Source organism: Myxocyprinus asiaticus, chromosome 46 (assembly GCF_019703515.2).
Source record: "Myxocyprinus asiaticus isolate MX2 ecotype Aquarium Trade chromosome 46, UBuf_Myxa_2, whole genome shotgun sequence".
Taxonomy (NCBI): Eukaryota; Metazoa; Chordata; class Actinopteri; order Cypriniformes; family Catostomidae; genus Myxocyprinus; species Myxocyprinus asiaticus.
Window position 1 is genome coordinate 31,010,614 of NC_059389.1, and position 23,198 is coordinate 31,033,811.

General features: G+C 38.7%; 2 protein-coding genes across 4 annotated transcripts in view; one reads left to right on the forward strand and one right to left on the reverse strand.

The window, feature by feature from the left end:
- pdhx (pyruvate dehydrogenase complex component X) overlaps positions 1 to 7,754 on the reverse strand; it is a 49,219-nt gene extending 41,465 nt beyond the window's left edge. For 2 of the 3 annotated variants that reach the window (XM_051689461.1, XM_051689460.1), the window contains exon 1: positions 7,559 to 7,754. In XM_051689461.1, coding sequence (XP_051545421.1) covers positions 7,559 to 7,733 — 175 coding nt within the window. In that variant the 5' untranslated portion in view covers positions 7,734 to 7,754. Of the gene's footprint in view, positions 1 to 4,379; positions 4,399 to 7,558 lie in introns of those variants that run through there. The other variant, XM_051689462.1, reaches the window with a different exon arrangement.
- A 1,613-nt stretch (positions 7,755 to 9,367) lies between these two features.
- chmp1a (charged multivesicular body protein 1A) lies at positions 9,368 to 21,894 on the forward strand. Its single transcript, XM_051689476.1, has 7 exons — positions 9,368 to 9,511; positions 9,957 to 9,976; positions 10,080 to 10,157; positions 18,309 to 18,455; positions 18,570 to 18,698; positions 18,788 to 18,981; positions 20,385 to 21,894. The coding sequence occupies exons 1-7, from the start codon at positions 9,505 to 9,507 to the stop codon at positions 20,404 to 20,406; spliced, it is 597 nt and encodes a 198-aa protein (XP_051545436.1). The 5' UTR covers positions 9,368 to 9,504; the 3' UTR covers positions 20,407 to 21,894.
- Positions 21,895 to 23,198: the final 1,304 nt, after the last annotated feature.

Sequence of the window (23,198 nt, forward strand, 5' to 3'; positions counted from 1 at the left end):
GGAGATGATTGTGGACTTTAGGAGGAACACCCCAACACTGACCCCCCCTCACCATTCTAAACAGCACTGTGGCAGCAGTGGAGCCATTCAGGTTCCTGGGCACTACCATCTCACAGGACCTGAAGTGGGAGACACACATTGACTCCATTATGAAAAAGGCACAAAGTGTTTGCCCCACCTGTTAAAACATAACTTAACTGTGGTTTATCACACCTGAGTTCAATTTCTCTAGCCACACCCAGGCCTGATTACTGCCACACCTGTTCTCAATCAAGAAATCACTTAAATAGGACCTGCCTGACAAAGTGAAGTAGACCAAAAGATCTTCAAAAGCTAGACATCATGCCGAGATCCAAAGAAATTCAGGAACAAATGAGAAAGAAAGTAATTGAGATCTATCAGTCTGGAAAAGGTTATAAAGCCATTTCTAAAGCTTTGGAACTCCAGAGAACCACAGTGAGAGCCATTATCCACAAATGGCGAAAACATGGAACAGTGGTGAACCTTCCCAGGAGTGGCCGGCCGACCAAAATTACCCCAAGAGCGCAGCGACGACTCATCCAAGAGGTCACAAAAGACCCCACAACAACATCCAAAGAACTACAGGCCTCACTTGCCTCAGTTAAGGTCAGTGTTCATGACTCCACCATAAGAAAGATACTGGGCAAAAATGGCCTGCATGGCAGAGTTCCAAGACGAAAACCACTGCTGAGCAAAAAGAACATTAAGGCTCGTCTCATTTTTGCCAGAAAACATCTTGATGATCCCCAAGACTTTTGGGAAAATATTCTGTGGACTGACGAGACAAAAGTTGAACTTTTTGGAAGGTGTGTGTCCCATTACATCTGGTTTAAAAGTAACACCGCATTTCAGAAAAAGAACATCATACCAACAGTAAAATATGGTGGTGGTAGTGTGATGGTCTGGGGCTGTTTTGCTGCTTCAGGACCTGGAAGACTTGCTGTGATAAATGGAACCATGAATTCTGCTGTCTACCAAAAAATCTTGAAGGAGAATGTCCGGCCATCTGTTCGTGACCTCAAGCTGAAGCGAACTTGGGTTCTGCAGCAGGAAAATGATCCAAAACACACCAGCAAGTCCACCTCTGAATGGCTGAAGAAAAACAAAATGAAGACTTTGGAGTGGCCTAGTCAAAGTCCTGACCTGAATCCTATTGAGATGCTGTGGCATGACCTTAAAAAGGCAGTTCATGCTCGAAAACCCTCCAATGTGGCTGAATTATAACAATTCTGCAAAGATGAGTGGGCCAAAATTCCTCCACAGCGCTGTAAAAGACTCATTGCAAGTTATCGCAAACGCTTGATTGCAGTTGTTGCTGCTAAGGGTGGCCCAACCAGTTATTAGGTTTAGGGGGCAATCACTTTTTCACACAGGGCCATGTAGGTTTGGATTTTGTTTTCCCTTAATAATAACAACCTTCATTTAAAAACTGCATTTTGTGTTTACTTGTGTTATCTTTGACTAATATTTAAACTTGTTTGATGATCTGAAACATTTAAGTGTGACAAACATGCAAAAAAATAAGAAATCAGGAAGGGGGCAAACACTTTTTCACACCACTGTATGTGTATAACTATTTTTTATTTTTTATTATTATCTATGTCTTGCTGCTGTTTTTGTTACTGTTTTTGTATTGTTGTACACTCGAAGCTCCTGTCACCAAGACAAATTCCTTGTATGCGTAAGCATACTTGGCAATAAATTCTGATTCTGATATTGCGAATCAAGTCCATGCAGGGCCTTAAAGGAATATTCCAGATTCAGTACAAGTTAAGCTCAGCATTTGTATAATATTGATAACCACAAAAATGTATTTTGACTTGCCCCTCCTTTTCTTTAAAGAAAAAAGCAAAAATGTGTGTTCCAGAGAGGCACTTACAATCGAAGTGAAAGTGGCCGAACCGTTAATATTAAAATACTCAATGTTTCAAAAGTCTAGCCACAAGACATAAACAATATGCATGTTAACATGATTTTAGTGTTATAAAACTGCTTACCAACCTTTTCCGTGTAAAGTTATAGCCAATTTTACAACTTCATTGCCATCACAATGTAATGTCAAACACTAAAACCACCATAAAAATTTAAAGATTTAAACAAATTTACAACTCAAATAATATGAGTTTTAAAAGAAGAATTACTGTAAGTGGTTTTATAAAAGTATAAGCTTCACATTTCTGCCTAAGAGCAGAAATTTAACATTTTAAAAGCAGAATCTTAAAATTAATCCTAAACTTGACTGATAACCAATTAAAGGAGGCTAGCTCAAAAGAGATGTGGTCACTTTTCTTGGCTCCTCTTAGGGTACGTTTACACGGAGAGGATACCGGCATCGTTTTCAAAAACTTGCACTTTGAAACCCGTTTTCAAATGTTTGAGTTTTCAGGCCCCAAAACACCTTTGTTGTGTAAACGAACAGCCAAAACGCATAAAAAGTTTTCCGTTTTTAGTTGAAAACGTTGTCGTGTAAACGGCCCCTGAGACAGACCAAAATAAAGAGATTTAATCAGTGCATAAATTATGATTCCTATGATTTTTTTTTTCCCAGAGAGAGAAAGGGTTTAGCTTTGACAATGGTTCTCTGGTGACAGAAACTACCTTTTATAACGGCACTGACCTGCTTGTCAAAATTCAAAGAAGAGTCAAAAATGACAACAGGATTTTTAGCAAAGTTATGTACGTTGGCAGATAAAGGACCTAACTGGTTACCAAGTCCAGCAGTGGAAGCCTATGATAATAAATTTTAATTTTGTTCAGCTGAAGGAAGTTATTCACCATCCGACACTTAATATCCTCAAGACACTTAGAGATTTTCAATCGAGCTACTGCTGTTGATTCTGACTTGAAGGTAAAGCTTGGAATTATCAGTGTAGTAGAATAGTGTTTTATGAAATTAAATATTATTAGGAGCAGGGTTAGTCCATCTAATGTAAACATGTAAACTAACATGCTTTAGTTATATAACATGTTATTGTTACATGCTATTTTTTAATCATGTTTTTAATTCAGTTTATTATTATAATTGTTAGCTTTCTTATTTATTCTATTTATTTTTTTTATTTCAAAAGGGAGACTTTTGTTTACACATACTCAAAAAAATGGTTTCAAGTTTCAATTATAATAAAGCATTTGTTCAACCAAAAAAAAAAAAAAAAAAACACCTTCTGTTTTCACTCCTTTAAGGGTCATTGTAACTGAAAATAATAATCGTGTAATAACATATACCATGATACCGTGAAACCGTGATATTTTCTGAGACGGTTATCATACTGTGAAAATCTTATACCATTGCAACCCAAGACAAGAGTTGCAGAAAGCGTCACAAAGGGGCGATTTTACGAGTTTGCCACGTAAAAAAGCGGGAGATGTGCACAATAAACATTGAAAACATGTATTTGGAAGAGAGAAAAAAAATCTTGCAGTTGCTTTGATAGCAGAAAGTAATAAAAGTACTCATTTATGTTTAGGTCTAAGCATTTTCTTGGTGAATTTAAATTAGTTCAATAACTGGGGTCTCTGATATTCGTAAACGATAAGGTAATATTTAATTAAAAGAAATTATGAGACATTCAATTTCTCTTCACAAATTTGGACAGTTTTTAAATATTTCTTGTTGCTTAGTACTCTCAAAGACATTATTGCTGAAGCAAAAACCTGTGTGTGAAAAAACACTTTGGTGTAAAGAGGCGTCACTTCATTTATACATACTTCAATGTATTCTGCAGCGCCGACATGAGTCATGTGAAAGACCCTTAACACGTATAAATATCAGTCACTTTTGCTCATTAATCATTGCTCTTCACAATCACAAAAGTGACCGATTATGGTTTCAAAACAGCAAATTTCTCCAAAAGGTAAGGAGTCTGGGTCCCTGAAATATTTTTTTTTTCATGCATTTATTTATTTTGTGGAATTTGATCATTTTCCACCTGACAATCTTTCACGGCACACTAGTGTGCCACGGCACAGTGGTTGGGAAACACTGGTCTAGAGCACATTACAAGGTACATGTACATATATATACATTTTGCACAATTTTGTTCTTTAGACTTTGAACTTAAGTCCTAATGTAATGCTCAAGATTGCTCAAAGTTCCACTTTTAGGGTGAATTTATAATGGGAAGGGTTCGAGTCGCAGTCTTAATTTTTTTAGGTGGTACCTAGGTAAGTATAGTGTGCATGCATAACATCTAATTTTTTTTATGGGGGCAAGAAAGTGCAAATTTTTTAATTCCCCTCACTTCTGGGTTGAATATCTCTGGTGGAGGACCAGATAGGAACCTGAAATTTTCACAGAAATAAGTACTCTATAGTAGCATTCTGCTGTAAGGCTAGTAGAAATCTGGGGAAAAGCCTACTTTTTCATGCATTTTGAGAAATGAACAGATGTAATTGTGAAGAGGAGGAGGCCGTGGCCGGGCCGTGAGGGTGCACTGCCGGCGCTGAGTCACCTAATCAGCGGGAGAGAAATAGAGAGAGAGACACACAGAGTTATGTTTGTGTGTATTTTATGTTATGTTGAAGTTCAGTTGTATCATTAAAACTTTATGTTTACTGCTCAGCCGGTTCTCAGCTTCCTCCTTTCCCGACCGAACAGAGGTCTTTTACATTTGGTGCCGAAACTCAGGAAGGAGGAAGAGCACGCTGTGCGGGAGAACTCGCCGCTGCCGTCCGCCAGGAGACGGAGAAGCCGTCACTGGCCACCAGGGGACGGAGGACCCGCTGCCGTCCACCGGGTCGCGGAGGAGCCGCTGCTGTCCGCCAAGGGGTGGAGGAGCCGTTGCCGTCCGCCAGGGGGCGGAGCAGCTGAGGACCAGTGGACGGCATGTTTGGAACAGCGAGCCAGCTTTTCTCTCTCTCTCTCCCCCTCACTCTTTCCCTCTCCCTCCCCTCCCCTCGCCCAGGGTCCAAGGAGGCAGAGAAGACCTGCCGGCAGAAGGATGGCCGGAAGGGCAACACCTCCCCTCCAGGAAGGGAGGGGAGTACGTCAAGCCGGAGGTTCCCCGGGCGGTGGAGGAGTGTGATGAGGAGGAGGGCTTGGCCAGGCCGTGAGGGTGCACTGCCAACGCCGAGTCACCTAATCAGCTGGAGAGAGAGATAAAGGGGAGCCAGAGACGCCAGTGAGAGAGAGAGAGTGAGAGACACACGGAGTTATGTTTGTATGTGTCTTTTATGTTATGTTAAAGTTCATTTGTATCATCAAAACTTTGTTGACTGCTCAGCCGGTTCCCAGCTTCCTCCTTTCCCGACCGAACAGAGGTCTTTTATAGTAAAATAAGCATAAAAATAACAAAAATGAACAGTATTTGACATGTTTACATGTACATGTTTTATCAGAAGCTGTGAGATTTCCTCACTCAGTCTCTCTGAAATGTTGTGGGAGCGTCCGGAGAAAGTAGTCAATTCGGCAGGTGTCAGATTTCCGAGAACATTGTTCATGGGAACCCACACTTTGTCCTCAGCAGACATTATGAATGATGTTCTTGGTCCAGGTGGGTGGAAGAATTTTACAAAAACATCACAGTTTTCCACACTGATGTCCTCAACCAATGGTGTGTCTTTAACGCACTGAGTTTCTCAGCAAGAGAAACAGAGAATTCATCCCTAGGTAGAATGACAGTGATCATATCTGCTCTGTCAGTCATAACCCACTGCTTAAAAGTGATGTTATCAGGAAGTGTGCCACCTTTGTCTGACTTTTCAAACATCTGCAGTAAGGCCTCTATACCTGGACACTGGTCACACTTGTGGAGCATGCAGTCATAACTGTTTATGTCACAGACTAGAAGTTCCAGCAGGTCCTTGTAGTCCACTTTTAGCTTTGCTGACTCAACCATCAGCTTGATGTTCTGATGTTGTGTGCAGACACAGACAGTGTGAGTTCCAGATGCTCCTGCCACCACACACCATTTTGGCCTCAGTTCACACAATTTTTAAACTCCACATAAAATTCATTAAGATTACTTAAAACTAAACTTTTGTTTATGAACTTTTTGAAGAACCCTGTGATAGATCATGCTTCACTGTTGCCAATATTAAAAGCAGTAACAATTTAGACAAGCATAAGTTATTGTATGTCAATCATAAACATAATTACTGTAAAATACTATTCATTTTTGTTATTTGTTATGCTTATATTACATCTGTTCATTTCTCAAAATGCATGAATAAAGTAGGCTCTTCCCCAGATTTCTACTAGCCCTAGCTCTGTAACCAGTGGAATCTCAAACTCAATTTCTACAGCTGAATGCTACTATAGAGGACTTATTCCTGTGAATATCAGGTTCCTATCTGGTCTCCCACCAGAGATATTCAACCTGAAATTCTTGCACCCATACAAAAATAATAATAATAGAAGTCTCAAACCTGAAATGTTCTGTACGCACACTTACTTAGGTACCACCTAAAAATAATAAGACTGAGACTCGAAACCTTCCCATTATAAACTGACCCTAAAAGTGGAACTTTGAGCATTACATTAGGACTTAAGTTCTAAGTCTAAAGAACAAGAATGTGCAAAATGTCTATACATGTACATGTACCTTGTAATGTGCTCTAGAGCAGTGGTTTTCAACCTTTTTGACTCCAAGGCCTCCCACTGTCCAGAACAATATTTGATGGCCCCCTCGTCCAAAACTAGACGTGTCTGATTAAAATAATTAATCATGGATCATTTTTGATTCTAGAAGTTTCAGAAAGAGTCTGTTTATAATTTGTGAGCATACATCTTGAAGTATTTTTTAGCATATTAATTAAGTTATATTATTTTAATATTTTTTATTTTAAATTAATTTTAAGTCATCTTGAGGCCCTCTAGGAAGTGTGCTGAGGTCCCCTAGTGGGTCCCGGCCCCCTGGTTGAACCACTGCTCTAGAGATCAGTTTTTGTTCCAAGGAGCTAGGACCATCCTGAGCCGAGATATTGAGGTTTCTGTAAACAGCTGTATAACCAAAATGTATCGTGTGCCATGACACAAAGATGGCCGTCGTGGTTAAACCAAGTAAAATAAATATTAAAAACTGGTGGCTTTGCAATACCAATACATAGAGGTAATCACTCAAAAATTTGGAACATTAAAAATGTCAAGCAACTAACTTTGACTCAGCAGTCATTATTACTCTAGTTAAAACAAAACATTCATATTGATGGTTTGTTTAGCAAAAGTCTGGCATAAGTGCATTTGTGATTTGCAGACTCAAGAATGGTATATGCAAAAAACAGTAACAAGAACAACATTTTGACAACACTCACAAAAATACCATGTTATTTCAATTCTTTTAGACAAGTACAGTGGTAATCTCATGGTATTCTTCATGTACCTTGTAATTTTAGGTAAATACTATAAGAATATGGAAATCATGGTAACATCAGATACCATCACCATACCATGGTATCACCACAGCACTTTTTACAGAACACATTATTCTTCACATGAGCAGTGATTATGATAAACAGTGCTAAACTGGCGAGTTGTGTTATTAATCAAGTAAATGTGAGGACTCTTGTGTCCTTCTGTGACAGCATTTAAAACACTCACCATACACTGACGGCGACTGAAATAAGTGTCTCAACCCACTTCCATTCCAGCTCGAGGTCCACTGACATTTATTCTGCGTTATTAATTTATTCTGTGTAATCAACTTATTTTGTTTTATTAATCTAAGAGCGATGAAAACGCCTTGCTGCCCGAGTCGCATGGAAGCCGCCATCATGTCCTTCCACTCGCGATGGGAGAAAGGTGCCTCTGGTTGTTCCTGGCAGGATACTCCGCCTGGTTAGGTTTAGGGTAGGGGCGTGGTTAGGGCATCTGCTCCCTCCCAGGAACAAACTGAGGCCCCTTTGTAAAATGGGCCCTTCCACTGCAGTTTCTTTCTGTCTTCCTCGACTCAAGTCGATTCGCATTACCGCCACCTGCTGTAGAGTTTTCACAGAATGTATCTTACAGTAAAATAAACAGTATATATATATATTTTATTTTTCACTTGTAATAAACAATAAATATTTACAAAAAAATAAATAAAAAATATGCCAGTGCAGTAAGACAAAATACAATTATATTTAATATAGGTTTTAATGATTCTTAGATATTTCACAAGAAAGCAAAAAAAGACTAATAATTAATAATTGTATTTATTTATCACACATTATACATTTGCACATATACAGTGATATTCTTTTTTTCACATATCCCAGCTAAACTGGGGTCAGAGTGCAGGGTCAGCCATGATATGGTGTCCCTGGAGTGGATAGGGTCAAGGGGCTTGCTCAAGGGCCGAACAGTGGCATCTTGGCAGTGCTGGGGCTTGAACCTCCAACCTTCTGATCAGTAATCCAGAGCCTTAACTGCTAAGCCACCACTGCCCCACTAATACATAATTCTGTGTATTTTTAACTTAATAAAACATTATAGAAACTAAAGAAATTCAGAGAAGGTTATTTAAAAGTATTTTTAAGATAATTTTATCCTCATTTGTGTGTGTGTGTGTGTGTGTGTGTGTGCGTGTGTGTTTGTAATAATATGCCTCCGTAAATTAACACTATTAACATTTATTAATTAATAAATCCGTGCTCTCAGATTTGTAAACCGTACCTTCAATTTTTCTTGGAGCTCAGCTCCTCCCTAATAAACTGAATAACATCAAATAAGTTGTCAAAAAATGTTCAGCGAAATAGTCCATTTCTATTTAGGATTTTTTAAATTGTCTTCATGCTGATGATAATCCTGTGTTTAACACTTAAAATATGAAGGATTTCGTCATATTCAAGACCCAAGTCAAAGTAATGTTGAAGTAGAACAAATCTGTCCATCCTATGGGGTAAGGAATAAATAATCAGAGCTCAAGGTGGATGGAAGCCAAAAGAATTTTGCTAACACGTAAGGGTAGTGCTCCTGGCTATAAAAACTCAAGGGAGAGTATTAAAATATCACAGACAAACGATTCTTATCAAATCGTTGTCTGTGCTACCCCATCCCCGCTCCAAATGATAAAGAATCAATTTAAGCATGCAGTTAACACAATCTGATGTATTCAACTTAATACTAGCCTACGGTTTATGAATCTGTGGGTACGGATTGCAAAATTGAGTGGTCAGTTACAAATCTGAGAGTAAGGATTATAAACTGAGGGGAATTGCAAAAACGAGGGCACGGATTTGCTGTTATCGTTTATTTTTCTTCTATGGGTACCAAGCGGGGCTCCGTAGATTTCTGATGATCAGTAAAGAAAATAATAAAGTTAAGATTTGGAATAAAAGACATAAATGTTATACAGCTTTACCAGCTGTTGTGACGCATAAGTGCCTGTTGGTGGCGCTATGAGAGAATTTCTGAAAGGAAGTACAACATATGTGACGTCATTACGGTGAACGCCTGAACAAGGAAAAGAGCAAAAGCGCGAGAGGAGACAAATAAACAAACAAATTCTGAGGGAAAATATCAAAATAATCCTCCAAACTTAATAAAAACCCTAAAATAACAACATAATGGACGGTAGGAACATTGTCTTGTGATTTTATAATGTTCGATGTTAACGAAATACATCTCAGAATAACTGACATTTTATATATAGCAGTATGTCCTGAATTGATAATTTATTAAATCGTTTACTGCCGAGCGTATCAAAAATATATAAATGTATATGAACATATCCTGTTAAACTAGGCGTGTCATGATCATGTGAATGAGTTCTATTTAATTATTGATAGAATGTATGTTACAATAATGCCATTTAAATTAGATATTGATGATAGACTTACACTACATAGATATTGTTTTAGATATACATATATATATATATATATATATATATATATATATATATATATATATGTTAATCTAGGCTTGTCATGCTCATGTAGTTGATTTGTCATGGTAATGTCAATGCCTGAGATTAATTAATGATTATTGTTATTACTGTTGTTTTCCTCCCCAACAGACACACTGTTCCAGCTAAAGGTAAATATATTTACATTTCTCTCATGGCTTTAAGTATGGATGTTGTAGTAATGTCAGTCTTATGTTATCTTTGTTGTTTTATATTTTACCTCATTTTCATCAGTTTACGTCAAAGCAGTTGGAGCGACTGGCCAAAAAAGCAGAGAAAGACTCTAAAGCAGAACAAGCTAAAGTGAAAAAGGTAACACAGCAGAATATGTGATGTTAAAAGCATAGAGTGGTTTTATTGAAAGTCACAGAAGCAGTGTGTCACTCCTGCCTAGATTCAAGCTCACAACCTTTGAGTTAGCATTGATTAAAACTTAGTTGGGAGGACACTACTTTTTCTAGTATTTTCGACATAAATGGGTGATTTGAGATCAATATGTAATTAGTCAACTCTCCAGGATCAAGCTGTTGTTTCTTGATAAGCTATTTTGAAAACCGCCATTTTGAAAGGTCTGGGTACATGTCCTAAATATAGTGATTAGTTAATAATAATATTGAAAAGAGGTTCTGAGATAACAGGAAACACCTGTTCAGTAACTTATTGGGTATAGGGTCTAGCATACATGTTGTTGCTTCTGATGCTTTAACAAGTTTTATTAGCTCTTCTTGACCTACAGCAGCGACGGACTGAAGTTGGGTGTAGGAAATACTTGGAGACACTGAATTCAGGACTCGACATTAAGCCTTGTCATGTGCTTGTTCTTCGGATAAGTAAATTGTTCATTAACTTTTTTTAAAGTTAAAAGTAAAAATTTTACTTGTTGGGAGAGCAAAAAAAAAAACATTTAAGTAAGTTAAATGCAGATGTAACATGTCAAAATTCTGTTGTATGTTTTCTAAAATTACGACAGGTGCCCAACCTAATAGTATGAAATCAACTCTATTCTCTCCTTCAGAAATGTAAACTGCTGGGTGGGGTAGGAGGCTGTTGACAGATGGTATTTATATTATGTTACGTATAGTCTTCAAATAAAGAAAAGCCTCCATCACCACAGTTTACAGCAGGGGTGCTCACACTTCTACAGAATGAGATCTACTTTTTCATCATGTTATCACAGCAAGATCTACCATGCATAATATATAGTGTCACAATTCCAAAATTTCAGTAGTCGGTAGTGAAATTTGTCAATTCTTGATATCAGTGTCAATACCACAACAAATAATAACACTAACTAATTTAATATTTATGTTAGAACTAAGAACTGTTTCAAGTTCTCAAGTAATTATACAAGACTAGTAAACATCCAGTAATAAAATAACAATAAAAACCAGCAATGAATAGAAATAAAAAAATACAAATGAAGAAAGCTGTGCTTTTTTTTTATCAGCTTTAAAAGTTTTTAACAGTAGTTTCAGGTATTCAAGTAAACATTCAGAATGGAATGCCACATAAAACTACTACTGGTCTTCACTGTGCAGCTTTAAAAATACCCGCTCTGAATTATTTTCAACAGTAGAATAAGAATATGAACTTTGTAATAAAGGCTTAGGGAATATCACAAATATTTTGTTATTTTTTCATTATTGACATTTTGATCAGGCTAGTTGTCCGTTCGGGCAAGTAAATTTCTCTGTCCCGGCATTAAATTAGCATTGAATCTTCAAAGTTTTTCTGGTGTTATTGGCATTTTTGTTGCACAGTAAACTGCATCTGGGATTTAATTCAATATGGACACTTGCAGCCTCTGTCTATCCCACCCCATTACTTTATTGAAACAATATCGCAATATCTGATTACATCGTCAACCCCCCTGCCAAGGTTCAGTGAATATTTTTGGTTTATTGATTTTGCTTTAAAATTGAAATTTATTTACTAAAACACGAAAAACTTAGAAGATATTTCTAAATTCAAATTGCACTTTAAACTAAACAAAAAAAGCAATTAAAATAACGAAGGGATAAAAAAACCCCGTATATAATCACCTTCCCAAATCCAAACATTTACAGTCTCCAACGGTCCCATTTGCCATCACGCAAGTATCCATCTACGACCACTGGGAAAATTACTAATTCAGAACTAAAGACAATTATAAATGTAAAGATACTAAAAATAATGATAATAATTGAAATAAACCATTAGGTTGCCTCTGGAAAGTTCTACTTAAAACAGTGAAAGCAGTTTGTTACCTCACTCAGTCTGTGCTTAAACGAATAGAAAACACCAGTTTTCATATCACTTGTAAGCCTAATAAATTCCTTTGTGTTCCCAAAATAATGCTGCCAAATGTGTGTTCTTATCGGATTTGTGTTTATTACATTTCGTTAATACAGTTAATGCTGCCTAAAGAAAAGAAAATAGGATTCCATTTTAGGTTCAAGGTGAACATGGTCTTGTATTACTGTATTATTTAATCACTTTAATCTTTGTTTCTTTAATACAAAGATACATATTAGTGAACCTGTACAGTTGCTTTCACAATGCGTAAGCGCAAACTTCTCTGTGGAAATAAAGCGAACTAAACTCACAGCACCTCCTGAGATGGTCTGAGATTATTTGCAGCATTTGCATAGAAGGCACTATTCTTGCAAACAGTTTTCAGACAATTAAAAAAGAAAAAAAGAGTGAGAACACTTTACATGTGCCTGTTCCACAAGACACGCTCCCACTGCACAGTTTTGAACAAGCAGCGAATCGGACATGAGTACTGTCGGATTTTCTTTTGTCTGTTCTTAAAAATATAATAAAGTGTGTTTCTTCAAGTACGTGTCTTTGTGTCTAACAGCGTTTCTTGTCATGTGTTACTCCGAGACGTCTTACAGGTCACCCACCACTTTTGCGGGTTGATGAGAAAAATTACCTGTGGATGAAATACCCATTATAAATTACGAGGAGCTTGCGAATAAAGACCTGGATTCAGCTTTGTTGCATTTGGCGGGAGGTGGGTGCTAATCTCACACCCTGGGCTACTGTTTAATATACACTATATTGCCAAAAGTATTCGCTCACCCATCCAAATAATTGAATTCAGGTGTTCCAATCACTTCTATGGCCACAGGTGTATAAAATGAAGCACCTAGGCATGCAGACTGCTTCTACAAACATTTGTGAAAGAATGGGCCACTCTCAGGAGCTCAGTGAATTCCAGCGTGGTACTGTGATAGGATGCCAGCTGTGCAACAAGTCCAGTCGTGAAATTTCCTCGCTACTAAATATTCCACAGTCAACTGTCAGTGGTATTAAAACAAAGTGGAAGCGATTGGGAATGACAGCAACTCATCCACGAAGTGGTAGGCCACATAAAATGACAGAGCGGGGTCAGAGGATGCTGAGGCGCATAGTGCGCAGAGGTCGTCAACTTTCTGCAGAGTCAATTGCTACAGTCATGTGGCCTTCAGATTAGCTCAAGAACAGTGCGTAGAGAGCTTCATGGAATGGGTTTCCATGGCCGAGCAGCTGCATCCAAGCCATACATCACCAAGTGCAATGCAAAGCATCGGATGCAGTGGTGTAAAGCACGCCGCCACTGGACTCTAGAGCAGTGGAGACGCGTTCTCTAGAGTGACGAATCACGCTTCTCCATCTGGCAATCTGATGGATGAGTCTGGTTTGGCTGTTGCCAGGAGAACGGTACTTTGTCTGACTGCATTGTGCCAACTGTGAAGTTTGGTGGAGGGGGGATTATGGTGTGGGGTTGTTTTTCAGGAGCTGGGCTTGGCCCCTTAGTTCCAGTGAAAGGAACTCTGAATGCTTCAGCATACCAAGAGATTTTGGACAATTCCATGCTCCCAACTTTGTGGGAACAGTTTGGGGATGGCCCCTTCCTGTTCCAACATGACTGCGCACCAGTGCACAAAGCAAGGTCCATAAAGACATGGATGAGCGAGTTTGGTGTGGAAGAACTTGATTGGCCTGCACAGAGACCTGACCTCAACCCGATAGAGCACCTTTGGGATGAATTAGAGTGAAGACTGCAAGCCAGGCCTTCTCATCCAACATCAGTGTCTGACCTCACAAATGTGCTTCTGAAAGAATGGTCAAAAATTCCCATAAACACACTCCTAAACCTTGTGGAAAGCCTTCCCAGAAGAGTTGAAGCTGTTATAGCTGCAAAGGGTGGGCCGACGTCATATTAAACCCTATGGATTAAGAATGGGATGTCACTTAAGTTCATATGCGTCTAAAGGCAGATGAGCGAATACTTTTGGCAATATAGTGTATTTGGTGACTTCCCAGATCCATGGTTTTGCCATTTTCCCGATATTGTCCATTGTCAGACAGGGTCTGTCAATGTGTCTCACTATCAGCATCGGGATATTTTTGAGAAATTGTCTATATCCAATAACATCGTCCTAGTATGTGTGAGTTTGTGGAAAACATCTCTTGAGTATTTTAAACTTGCAGATATCCTATTTTACTGATAAGCAGTGTTAAGGCCTTGTTCAATGTGTGCCCCAGCCTAAGTAAGAGTCTTCAACACATGATTTACTTTGATATGTGTGGGTTTGTTCTGGTATGGACATACTGTCTTAATTTACAGGTTGCTTCCAATGCAACCAAGCTCAAACCACCTACTACAGGTAGTCTCGGGTTCAGTACGACGGTCCACTCCCAGGTGTCATGATTCGCTAGGAGCAAGGAGAGAGGACCCAAATGCAGGATAATGATAATGGGCTTTTATTAACAAAAATAACAGAAAACCAACTAGAAACAAACAAAACTACCCCGAAGGGGGAAAACACAGTCCAGGGCAACAAGAACGTTGATGGGCTGGAGCAGGAGAACCGACAGAACATCCACAGAACAGGGAACACGACCAACAGGGACCTAACCAAATAAATAAATAACCAAATAAATAAAAAACATCCACACTGTCAAGACATCAAGAAAGTAAGAATATGACAACGAACTGGCACCAGACAGAGCAAACAAGGAGGGTAACAAGGGATGCAGGTGGAACTAATAACAAGATAACAGAGCAAACAAGGTGGCGGGGTTATCACTCAAGACAGAGGAGTGCGTGGCAATGAGAAAACAAAACAAAACCACGGACTAACACAAACAATAGACATGAGTGCATGCTGCCAGAATGACACGAGATCAACATGCACTCATGCTAGAAAACAACAACACGAGAATAAATTAATGAACGTTACATTTATATAGTACTTTTCTGACACTACACTCAAAGCGCTTTACACAGTGAACAGGGGACTCTCCTTAACCACCACCAGTGTGCAACATCCACCTGGATGATGCGACGGCAGCCATAGTGCGCCAGTACGCTCACCACACACCAGCTATTGGTGGAGAGGAGAGAGTAGAGTTATAGAGACAATTAATGGATGGGGATTATTAGGAGGTCATGATTGATAAGGGCCAATGAGGGGAATTTGGCCAGGACATCTGGGATACACCCCTACTCTTTTCGAGAAGTGTCCTGGGATTTTTAATGACCACTGAGAGTCAAGACCTCGGTTTAACGTCTCATCCGAAGGACGGTGCTTTTTACAGTATAGTGTCCCCATCCCTATACTGGGGCATTAGGACCCACACAGACCACAGGATGAGTACCCCCTGCTGGCCTCCCTTTTTTTTTTTTTTTTTTTTTTTGTCTACTAATATTTTTCAATGACATAACCAAAAGGCAAGCCATGTATTCTCAACACATGACACAGACCAGACAAAACATGAAATCACACCACATGAGACAAAACACAAGTGCCTGGACTCAGCCACCAAAATAAATAAAACCAAACCAACCAAAGTGGCTGAATCTAGGCACAAGACAGAGACTAACAAGACATGAGTCTCAGAGCTCTGCCACAAAAGTCAGGAAGACAAAACTAAGGGTAAAACCCTGACACCTAGTCCGCAAAACAGCTTTCAAATTACCAATTTTTCATGCGAACTGTGCTCTTTTCGGGCTAAATTGCCAGTGTGAAAGCCCTCAAAAAGTTGATTTTAAAAACTGCAGCAACCCTGGTTCACAGTTAGAACCGTGTCTTTAAGGTTTTGCCTATGCATTGTTTACTTTCAAAATACTCTTGGCAATATGCTAAACACATAGTCCAAATATGATAAGAAATAGTTGAACTATCAGCCATACATTCATTTATATGTTAATAGGTCAACTTTTATGAATTATTATGTTAATGAAAGAACTGCAATTGTAAAAGACACTGGCTACCACCCATGGTGTTCGTTAGTTCAAATCCCAGGGTGTGCTGAGTGACTCCAGCCAGGCCTCCTAAGCAACCAAATTGGCCCGGTTGCTAAGGAGGATAGAGCCACATTGGGTAACCTCCTCGTGGTCACTATAATATGGTTCGTTCTCGGTGGGGCGTGTGGTGAGTTGAGCTTGGATGCCACGGTGGATGGCGTGAAGCCTCCACACACGCTATGTCTCCGTGGCAATGCGCTGAACAAGCCATGTGATAAAATGCACGGGTTGGCGGTCTCAGACGCGGAGGCAGCTGGGATTCCTCCTCCGCCACCAGGATTGAGGCGAATCACTACGCGACCACGAGGACTTAGAGCGCATTGGGAATTGGGCATTCCAAATTGGGTGAAAAAGGGGAAAAATCCAAAAACAATAAAAATAAAAAAGAACTGCAATTAACATAACCAGTTTTGTGAATGATCATGGAGTGGATGTGTTTCAGCTGATGTCCAATCAAAATGTGGCAACTTTTCTTCACCGTGACAGTTAGAGATATATATACACATGCACACACACTGGCGGCCAAAAGTTTGGAATAATGTACAGATTTTGCTTTTATGAAAAGAAATTGACACTTTTATCCACCAAAGTGGCATTCAACTGATCACAATATATAGTCAGGACATTAATAACATGAAAAATTACTTTTACAATTTGAAAAAAAAACTTTCAGAACTTCTTAAACTACTTCAAAGAGTTCTCATCAAAAAAGCTTTGTAGATCCTTGACATTCTAGCTGTCAGTTTGTCCAGATACTCAGGTGACATTTCACCCCATACTTCCTGTAGCACTTGCCATAGATGTGACTGTCTTGTCGGGCACTTCTCACGCACCTTATAGTCTAGCTGATCTCAGAAAATCTCAATGGGGTTAAGATCCATAACACTCTTTTCCAATTATCTGTTGTCCAATGTCTGTGTTTCTTTGCAATTCTTCCCATAAGGTCTGCACCCCTGAGTCTTCTCTTTACTGTTGAACATGAAACTGGTGTTGAGCAGGTAGAATTCAATGAAGCAGTCAGCTGAGGACATGCTCTCATGGATCTATTTCTTAAACTAGAGTCCCTGATGTACTTATCCTCTTGTTTAGATGTACATCTGGCCTTCGACATCTCTTTCTGTCCTTTGTCTTTGAAGACTGTAGTGTACACCTTTGTGTGAAATCTTCAGTTTTTTGGCAGTTTCAAGCATTGTATAGCCTTCATTCCTCAAAACAATGATTGACTGACGAGTTTCTAGAAAAAGCTTTTTTGCCATTTTTGACCTAATATTGACCTTAAGATATGCCAGTCAATGCAATAGCATAATGTGGCAAATCTAAAACAAACACAATTTTTGATTCATTTAACGAACCAAATAGCTTTCAACTGTGTTTGATATAATGGAAAGTGATTTTCTACTACCAAATTAGCAATTATCATGATTACTCAAGGATAAGGTGTTGGAGTGATGGCTGCTGGAAATGGGGCCTGTCTAGATTTGATAAAAAATGACTTTTTTCAAATAGTGATGGTGCTGCTTTTTACAGTAATGTCCTGACTATACTTTGTGATCAGTTGAATGCCACTTTGGTGAATTAAAGTACCAATTTCCTTCTGAAGCAGCAAAATCTGTACATTATTCCAAACTTTTGGCCGCCTGTGTGTGTGTCATATATATATATATATATATATATATATATATATAAACTTTAATCTTAACATTTCTAGCTTCAGTAATGAATTGTGAATTGAAGCAAATCATGAAATAAGTTAATTGTTACACCCTGAATTTAAAGCAAATTGCATTGTATGGGAAAACAGCTCAGACAATTTATAAAATATCTTCATTTGTGCTCCACAGAAGAATTAAAGACAAATGGGTTTTTTATAAATTGTCATAAAAATGATCTCAAATAGGCTTTTTTTTATGCAGAATATAATTTATTTTTTCTGTTGATTTTGGGTTGAAATATTATTCAGACATGTTCTTGACCGTTTTTGTGAGATTTTCATTTTGAAAAAAGGTTCTGCTAGATTTGTTTAGAAGACACAAACTTCAGGAAGAGCATTACAGCAGGATTGTGTGCAGAACATCATGTGAAGCATCACTAACGCCTTGCTGTGGTCATTGAAACATTGTGCATAATGCTGTTATTTTCCATCGCACATGTTATGAGCCCTAATTCTATGTGTAAATGTCTAGGCACTCCAGCAGAAGAATGTGGATTGTGCGCGAGTGTATGCAGAGAATGCCATACGCAAGAAAAATGAGGGCCTAAACTGGCTGCGTATGGCATCTCGTGTGGATGCAGTGGCCTCAAAGGTTCAGACAGCCGTGACTATGAAAGCGGTGAGACAATGACTAAATTATTACATTCTGATGATCATAATTTTATTAAAACCATATGAAACAAATAATCTGATGTACTATAGCCTTCATAGTGTTTTATTCTTATTTCAAAAGGTGACGAAAAACATGACACAGGTGACTAAATCTCTGGATAAGGCTCTGAACTCCATGGACCTGCAGAAAGTTTCGGCTGTTATGGACAAGTTTGAGACCCAGGTTCAGAATCTTGACGTTCACACCTCGGTAAGTGCTGAGATTTACTCTTGTGCTCATGTCTTTGAAAATGTGTTGGTGCTCAAACATTTTTTTTTGTGCTGATTTGTCTTGTTCAGGTGATGGAGGACTCCATGAGCTCTGCAACCACACTGACCACGCCACAGGATCAGGTGGACGATCTGATTCTGCAGATAGCGGAGGAGAACGGGCTGGAGGTGGTGGATCAACTCAATCAGCTGCCAGCCGGAGCTGCATCACTGGGAGAAACATCCGTACGCTCACAGGATAAAGAAGACCTGCTCTCTAGACGGTACTTTACCTCTGTTACTTTATTATTCTACAATCAAATATTTAAGATTTGAAATCAAAGTTATATTATAGATTGAAGTAGTACTGTATTGTGTCTGTTGTTTAACTCAAGTGTCATATAGTTTATGCCAGACTTCTCTAATCTTTTGGTTTGAGTCCATTAGTTTCCAAATTAAAAAAAAAATGTGTTTGATTAAAACAATCAAATGAGATGAAATGCCTTTCATTTGAGAAGTATTATAAGTCACTGGCTTGTCACTACTACATGCCTATATACAAAACATTTTTTGTTGAATTTCCTGCAAAAATAGCTACCGGTATATCACAGGGCTACATTCCTGCAGAGCTTAGCCCCAAGGAGAGGCTCCAAGGTTAGCAAAAAAATAATAATAATAAGCAGTACACTGGCAAGGAGACAGAGGCTGTTCATTTTGAATGGATGTCAATGGATGAGATGCTTTAATATGCGGAATAAATGTTTTTGTGAGGAAACAGTTTCTAACTTAATAAATTGACATCCTGTCCACTAATCTTCAAAATGTTTTAAATTAAATAATTCTGAAGCGAACTATGTGTGGAGTTTACAATGAAAAAAAATGCTGTTTTGTAAGAGAACTCAAAGACAATTTTGCGACTGGTAGGATTCATTTTCCAGCTCTACTCCTTCCTTTAAATGGTATCCACAAATGGTGATTTACTGTCGTCAAACTCTGAATGTGGTTCATTGATGTTAGTTCCATGATATGATTGGTTTAGAAGACTCAAGTTATCCCAGTTGACTGTTACGCTTTCTTCGATGGTAGAGCTGCGGTGGTTATATATATTTAGTCTTATTCAAAGTAACAAAAATGATGTGCGTTATTGCTTGAGCTGGGTTCTGGATCTGCCCATGCGTGTTCAGTGATAGAGTGCACAAATGCTCTAATTAAAATACTGTTTGATGTGCTTGGATGCAGCTGGTGAAATGGTCCTATATAGCCTGGATCAAATTACTAACTTCATGCACGCGGTCCTTCAGTGAGAATAATCCGGATTCATTAACATTAGAACGAGCGTAAGAACAAATTCACGTGCGTACGCACCTGTTGTAAATATTTCAGAAGTGTATTCGTGAAAACTTTTCCTGTGCGTAGAAGTACGCAAAATCCATGCAGTTATTAGTGAATGAGGCCCATTGTCCTGTTGAAAACAAACGTCCAATGCAGATGACCTGAGTAGATAAAATCATCAATAAAGAAAGCTGTCGCTGTCTGTTTCAGAGCTGAGCTCACTTATGCATTCATACTTGTACTGAAATGCCTGCACATTTTGATAGCTCATTATGAAATATGTGTGTTCAGATGTGTATGGTGCGCATGTTTATCTGTGTAAGTGACCGATGATGATATTGATGTTGTGTTACAGGTTGGCTGCCTTACGTAACTGATGGTGTTCTGAGATTCAGTCAAACCCTTCCAGCTCGGAGGACTTTACCAGACCGTTGATTTGTGTAGCCTTATCTATTTATATAAAGTATCACACAAAAATTATCTTTTGGCTTTTGATTCTATCAGGTCTTTTTGTCTTTGTATCTCATCTCCTATCATCAAACATAGTTCTGTACAATTCTGAATTTTCATACAATGGAAACAAGGGAAAGTACTGATGTAGAGGGTTGTTGGGGTTTGCTCATTGTCGTTGCCAATGGCTCTGTGTTCATTTATGTTTGTGTATTTTGTTTCAATCTGATAGAGGGTGAAACCTTCATAACATTGTTACGCACAGATCTTATGTTATAGTGTATTATGCGGTGCATGAAATGGAGCGCAGCATGATTAATCACATGAAGGGATTGATTGTATTTTCAGTCTGTCTGAGTTTGCTTTGGTTCCTCATGCCTTACTGCCGTGCACTGGTGTGTTAGTAGGTGCTTCATTCATTCAGTGCCTCCATCGAACTACAAGAGTGAAGAGTCCACCCCGTAAACAAGTGGGACTTTGGTTTTTGTTAACACCTGACATATGTCTGTAGTCACAGTCTTTTTTGGGGTGGTTTAGCTCGGGGAAGGGTTAGGTTTTACTAGAATTTACTTCTGGTGGTCTTCTTTTGTTCTTTTGTGGTTCTATTGTGAAAATAAAATAATTCTAATATTATTGCTGAAATGGATAGTGTGTCAGATGGCATGTTCCAGTGCCACTGTTTTACTTCTTTAAAATCTCTTTTTACACTTAACACTTTGACAAATCATGTTGTTCTGTGGTTTATGTTGGTCCATATCTTTATAACTTTCTTCTGTTGACCACAAAGGGAGATATAAGGCAGAATGACAGCCTCAGTCACCATTCACTTTCAAAAAAAGATGCAGTGCCAGTGAAGGGTGACTTAGGCTATCGTTCTGCCTAACATCTTGTGTTCCAAAAGGTTTGAAAAAACATGAGGTGAGTAAAAGATTGCAGAATTTAGATTTTTGGGTAACCTATCCCACTCATGGTTTGTAGTGAACCATTACTGTCTAAATGAGACGATGTTGAGCTCATTTAAACAGAAGGAGCATAAGAAAGTAAGCTGATCTTTTTCTCAGATAAAACCCATCGAAACAAAGTCCATTTTATTGAAAGTATTTCTACATTAGCATCAAATTCAACACTAAATATTTCAAGTGTGATAACTATATAATCATAATAAGGAACAACAAAATTGTGTGAGATTTTTAAGAAATGCAAAATGAAAAATATAAATTCGATAATGATTTGTGTCTTTGGAGATATGTTTGTTGTAGTTACAGTATTTATACAGTAATTAAAAATGAATCATAACACATTCTGTCTGGATACAAATATAAATATAAAGTTTATTTCCCCCTGCTTTATTTCTGTTGCTTTATGTTTTAAAGAAGGCAAGTGTGTAATAAATTTTCTGATCTTTCTTGTCTGGATGTTTGTTGTCCTTGTCTTTTGTCACCATTGAATGAAAGTCTTGTCCTTATGTCTTCAACACAAAACCCAACTTTATATTAAAAACAAGTATATACAGGTGCATCTCAATAAATTAGAATGTCGTGGAAAAGTTCATTTATTTCATTAATTCAACTCAAATTGTGAAACTCGTGTATTAGATAAATTCAATGCACACAGACTGAAGTAGTTTAAGTCTTTGGTTCTTTTAATTGTGATGATTTTGGCTCACATTTAACAAAAACCCACCAATTCACTATCTCAACAAATTAGAATATATCATAAGACCAATAAAAAAAACATTTTTAGTGAATTGTTGGCCTTCTGGAAAGTATGTTCATTTACTGTATATGTACTCAATACTTGGTAGGGGCTCCTTTTGCTTTAATTACTGACTCAATTCAGCGTGGCATGGAGGTGATCAGTTTGTGGCACTGCTGAGGTGGTATGGAAGCCCAGGTTTCTTTGACAGTGGCCTTCAGCTCATCTGCATTTTTTGGTCTCTTGTTTCTCATTTTCCTCTTGACAATACCCCATAGATTCTCTATGGGGTTCAGGTCTGGTGAGTTTGCTGGCCAGTCAAGCACACCAACACCATGGTCATTTAACCAACTTTTGGTGCTTTTGGCAGTGTGGGCAGGTGCCAAATCCTGCTGGGAAATGAAATCAGCATCTTTAAAAAGCTGGTCAGCAGAAGGAAGCATGAAGTGCTCCAAAATTTCTTGGTAAACGGGTGCAGTGACTTTGGTTTTCAAAAAACACAATGGACCAACACCAGCAGATGACATTGCACCCCAAATCATCACAGACTGTGGAAACTTAACACTGGACTTCAAGCAACTTGGGCTATGAGCTTCTCCACCCTTCCTCCAGACTCTAGGACCTTGGTTTCCAAATGAAATACAAAACTTGCTCTCATCTGAAAAGAGGACTTTGGACCACTGGGCAACAGTCCAGTTCTTCTTCTCCTTAGCCCAGGTAAGATGTTGCCTGCCTTATTGTCTACGACAGACAAACACTTTTGGACATTGGCTCAGCGATCTCACACCGTAAACCGGACTTCACATTCCTCAATGCCGACCCGCTGTTTACAAACACGCAAGCGGAGCCCTTTGTCTGGGCAGCACGGCCGCGGAAACGCAGGAGGAAAAGGGGAAACAGAGCCGGCGTTCTCATCAGAGTAAGACGCCGCGCAAATCGACCCCCGCTACCCACTATTCTACTGGCAAATGTTCAGTCTCTGGATAACAAGCTCTGCGAGCTGAAAGCGCGGATCTCTTTCCAA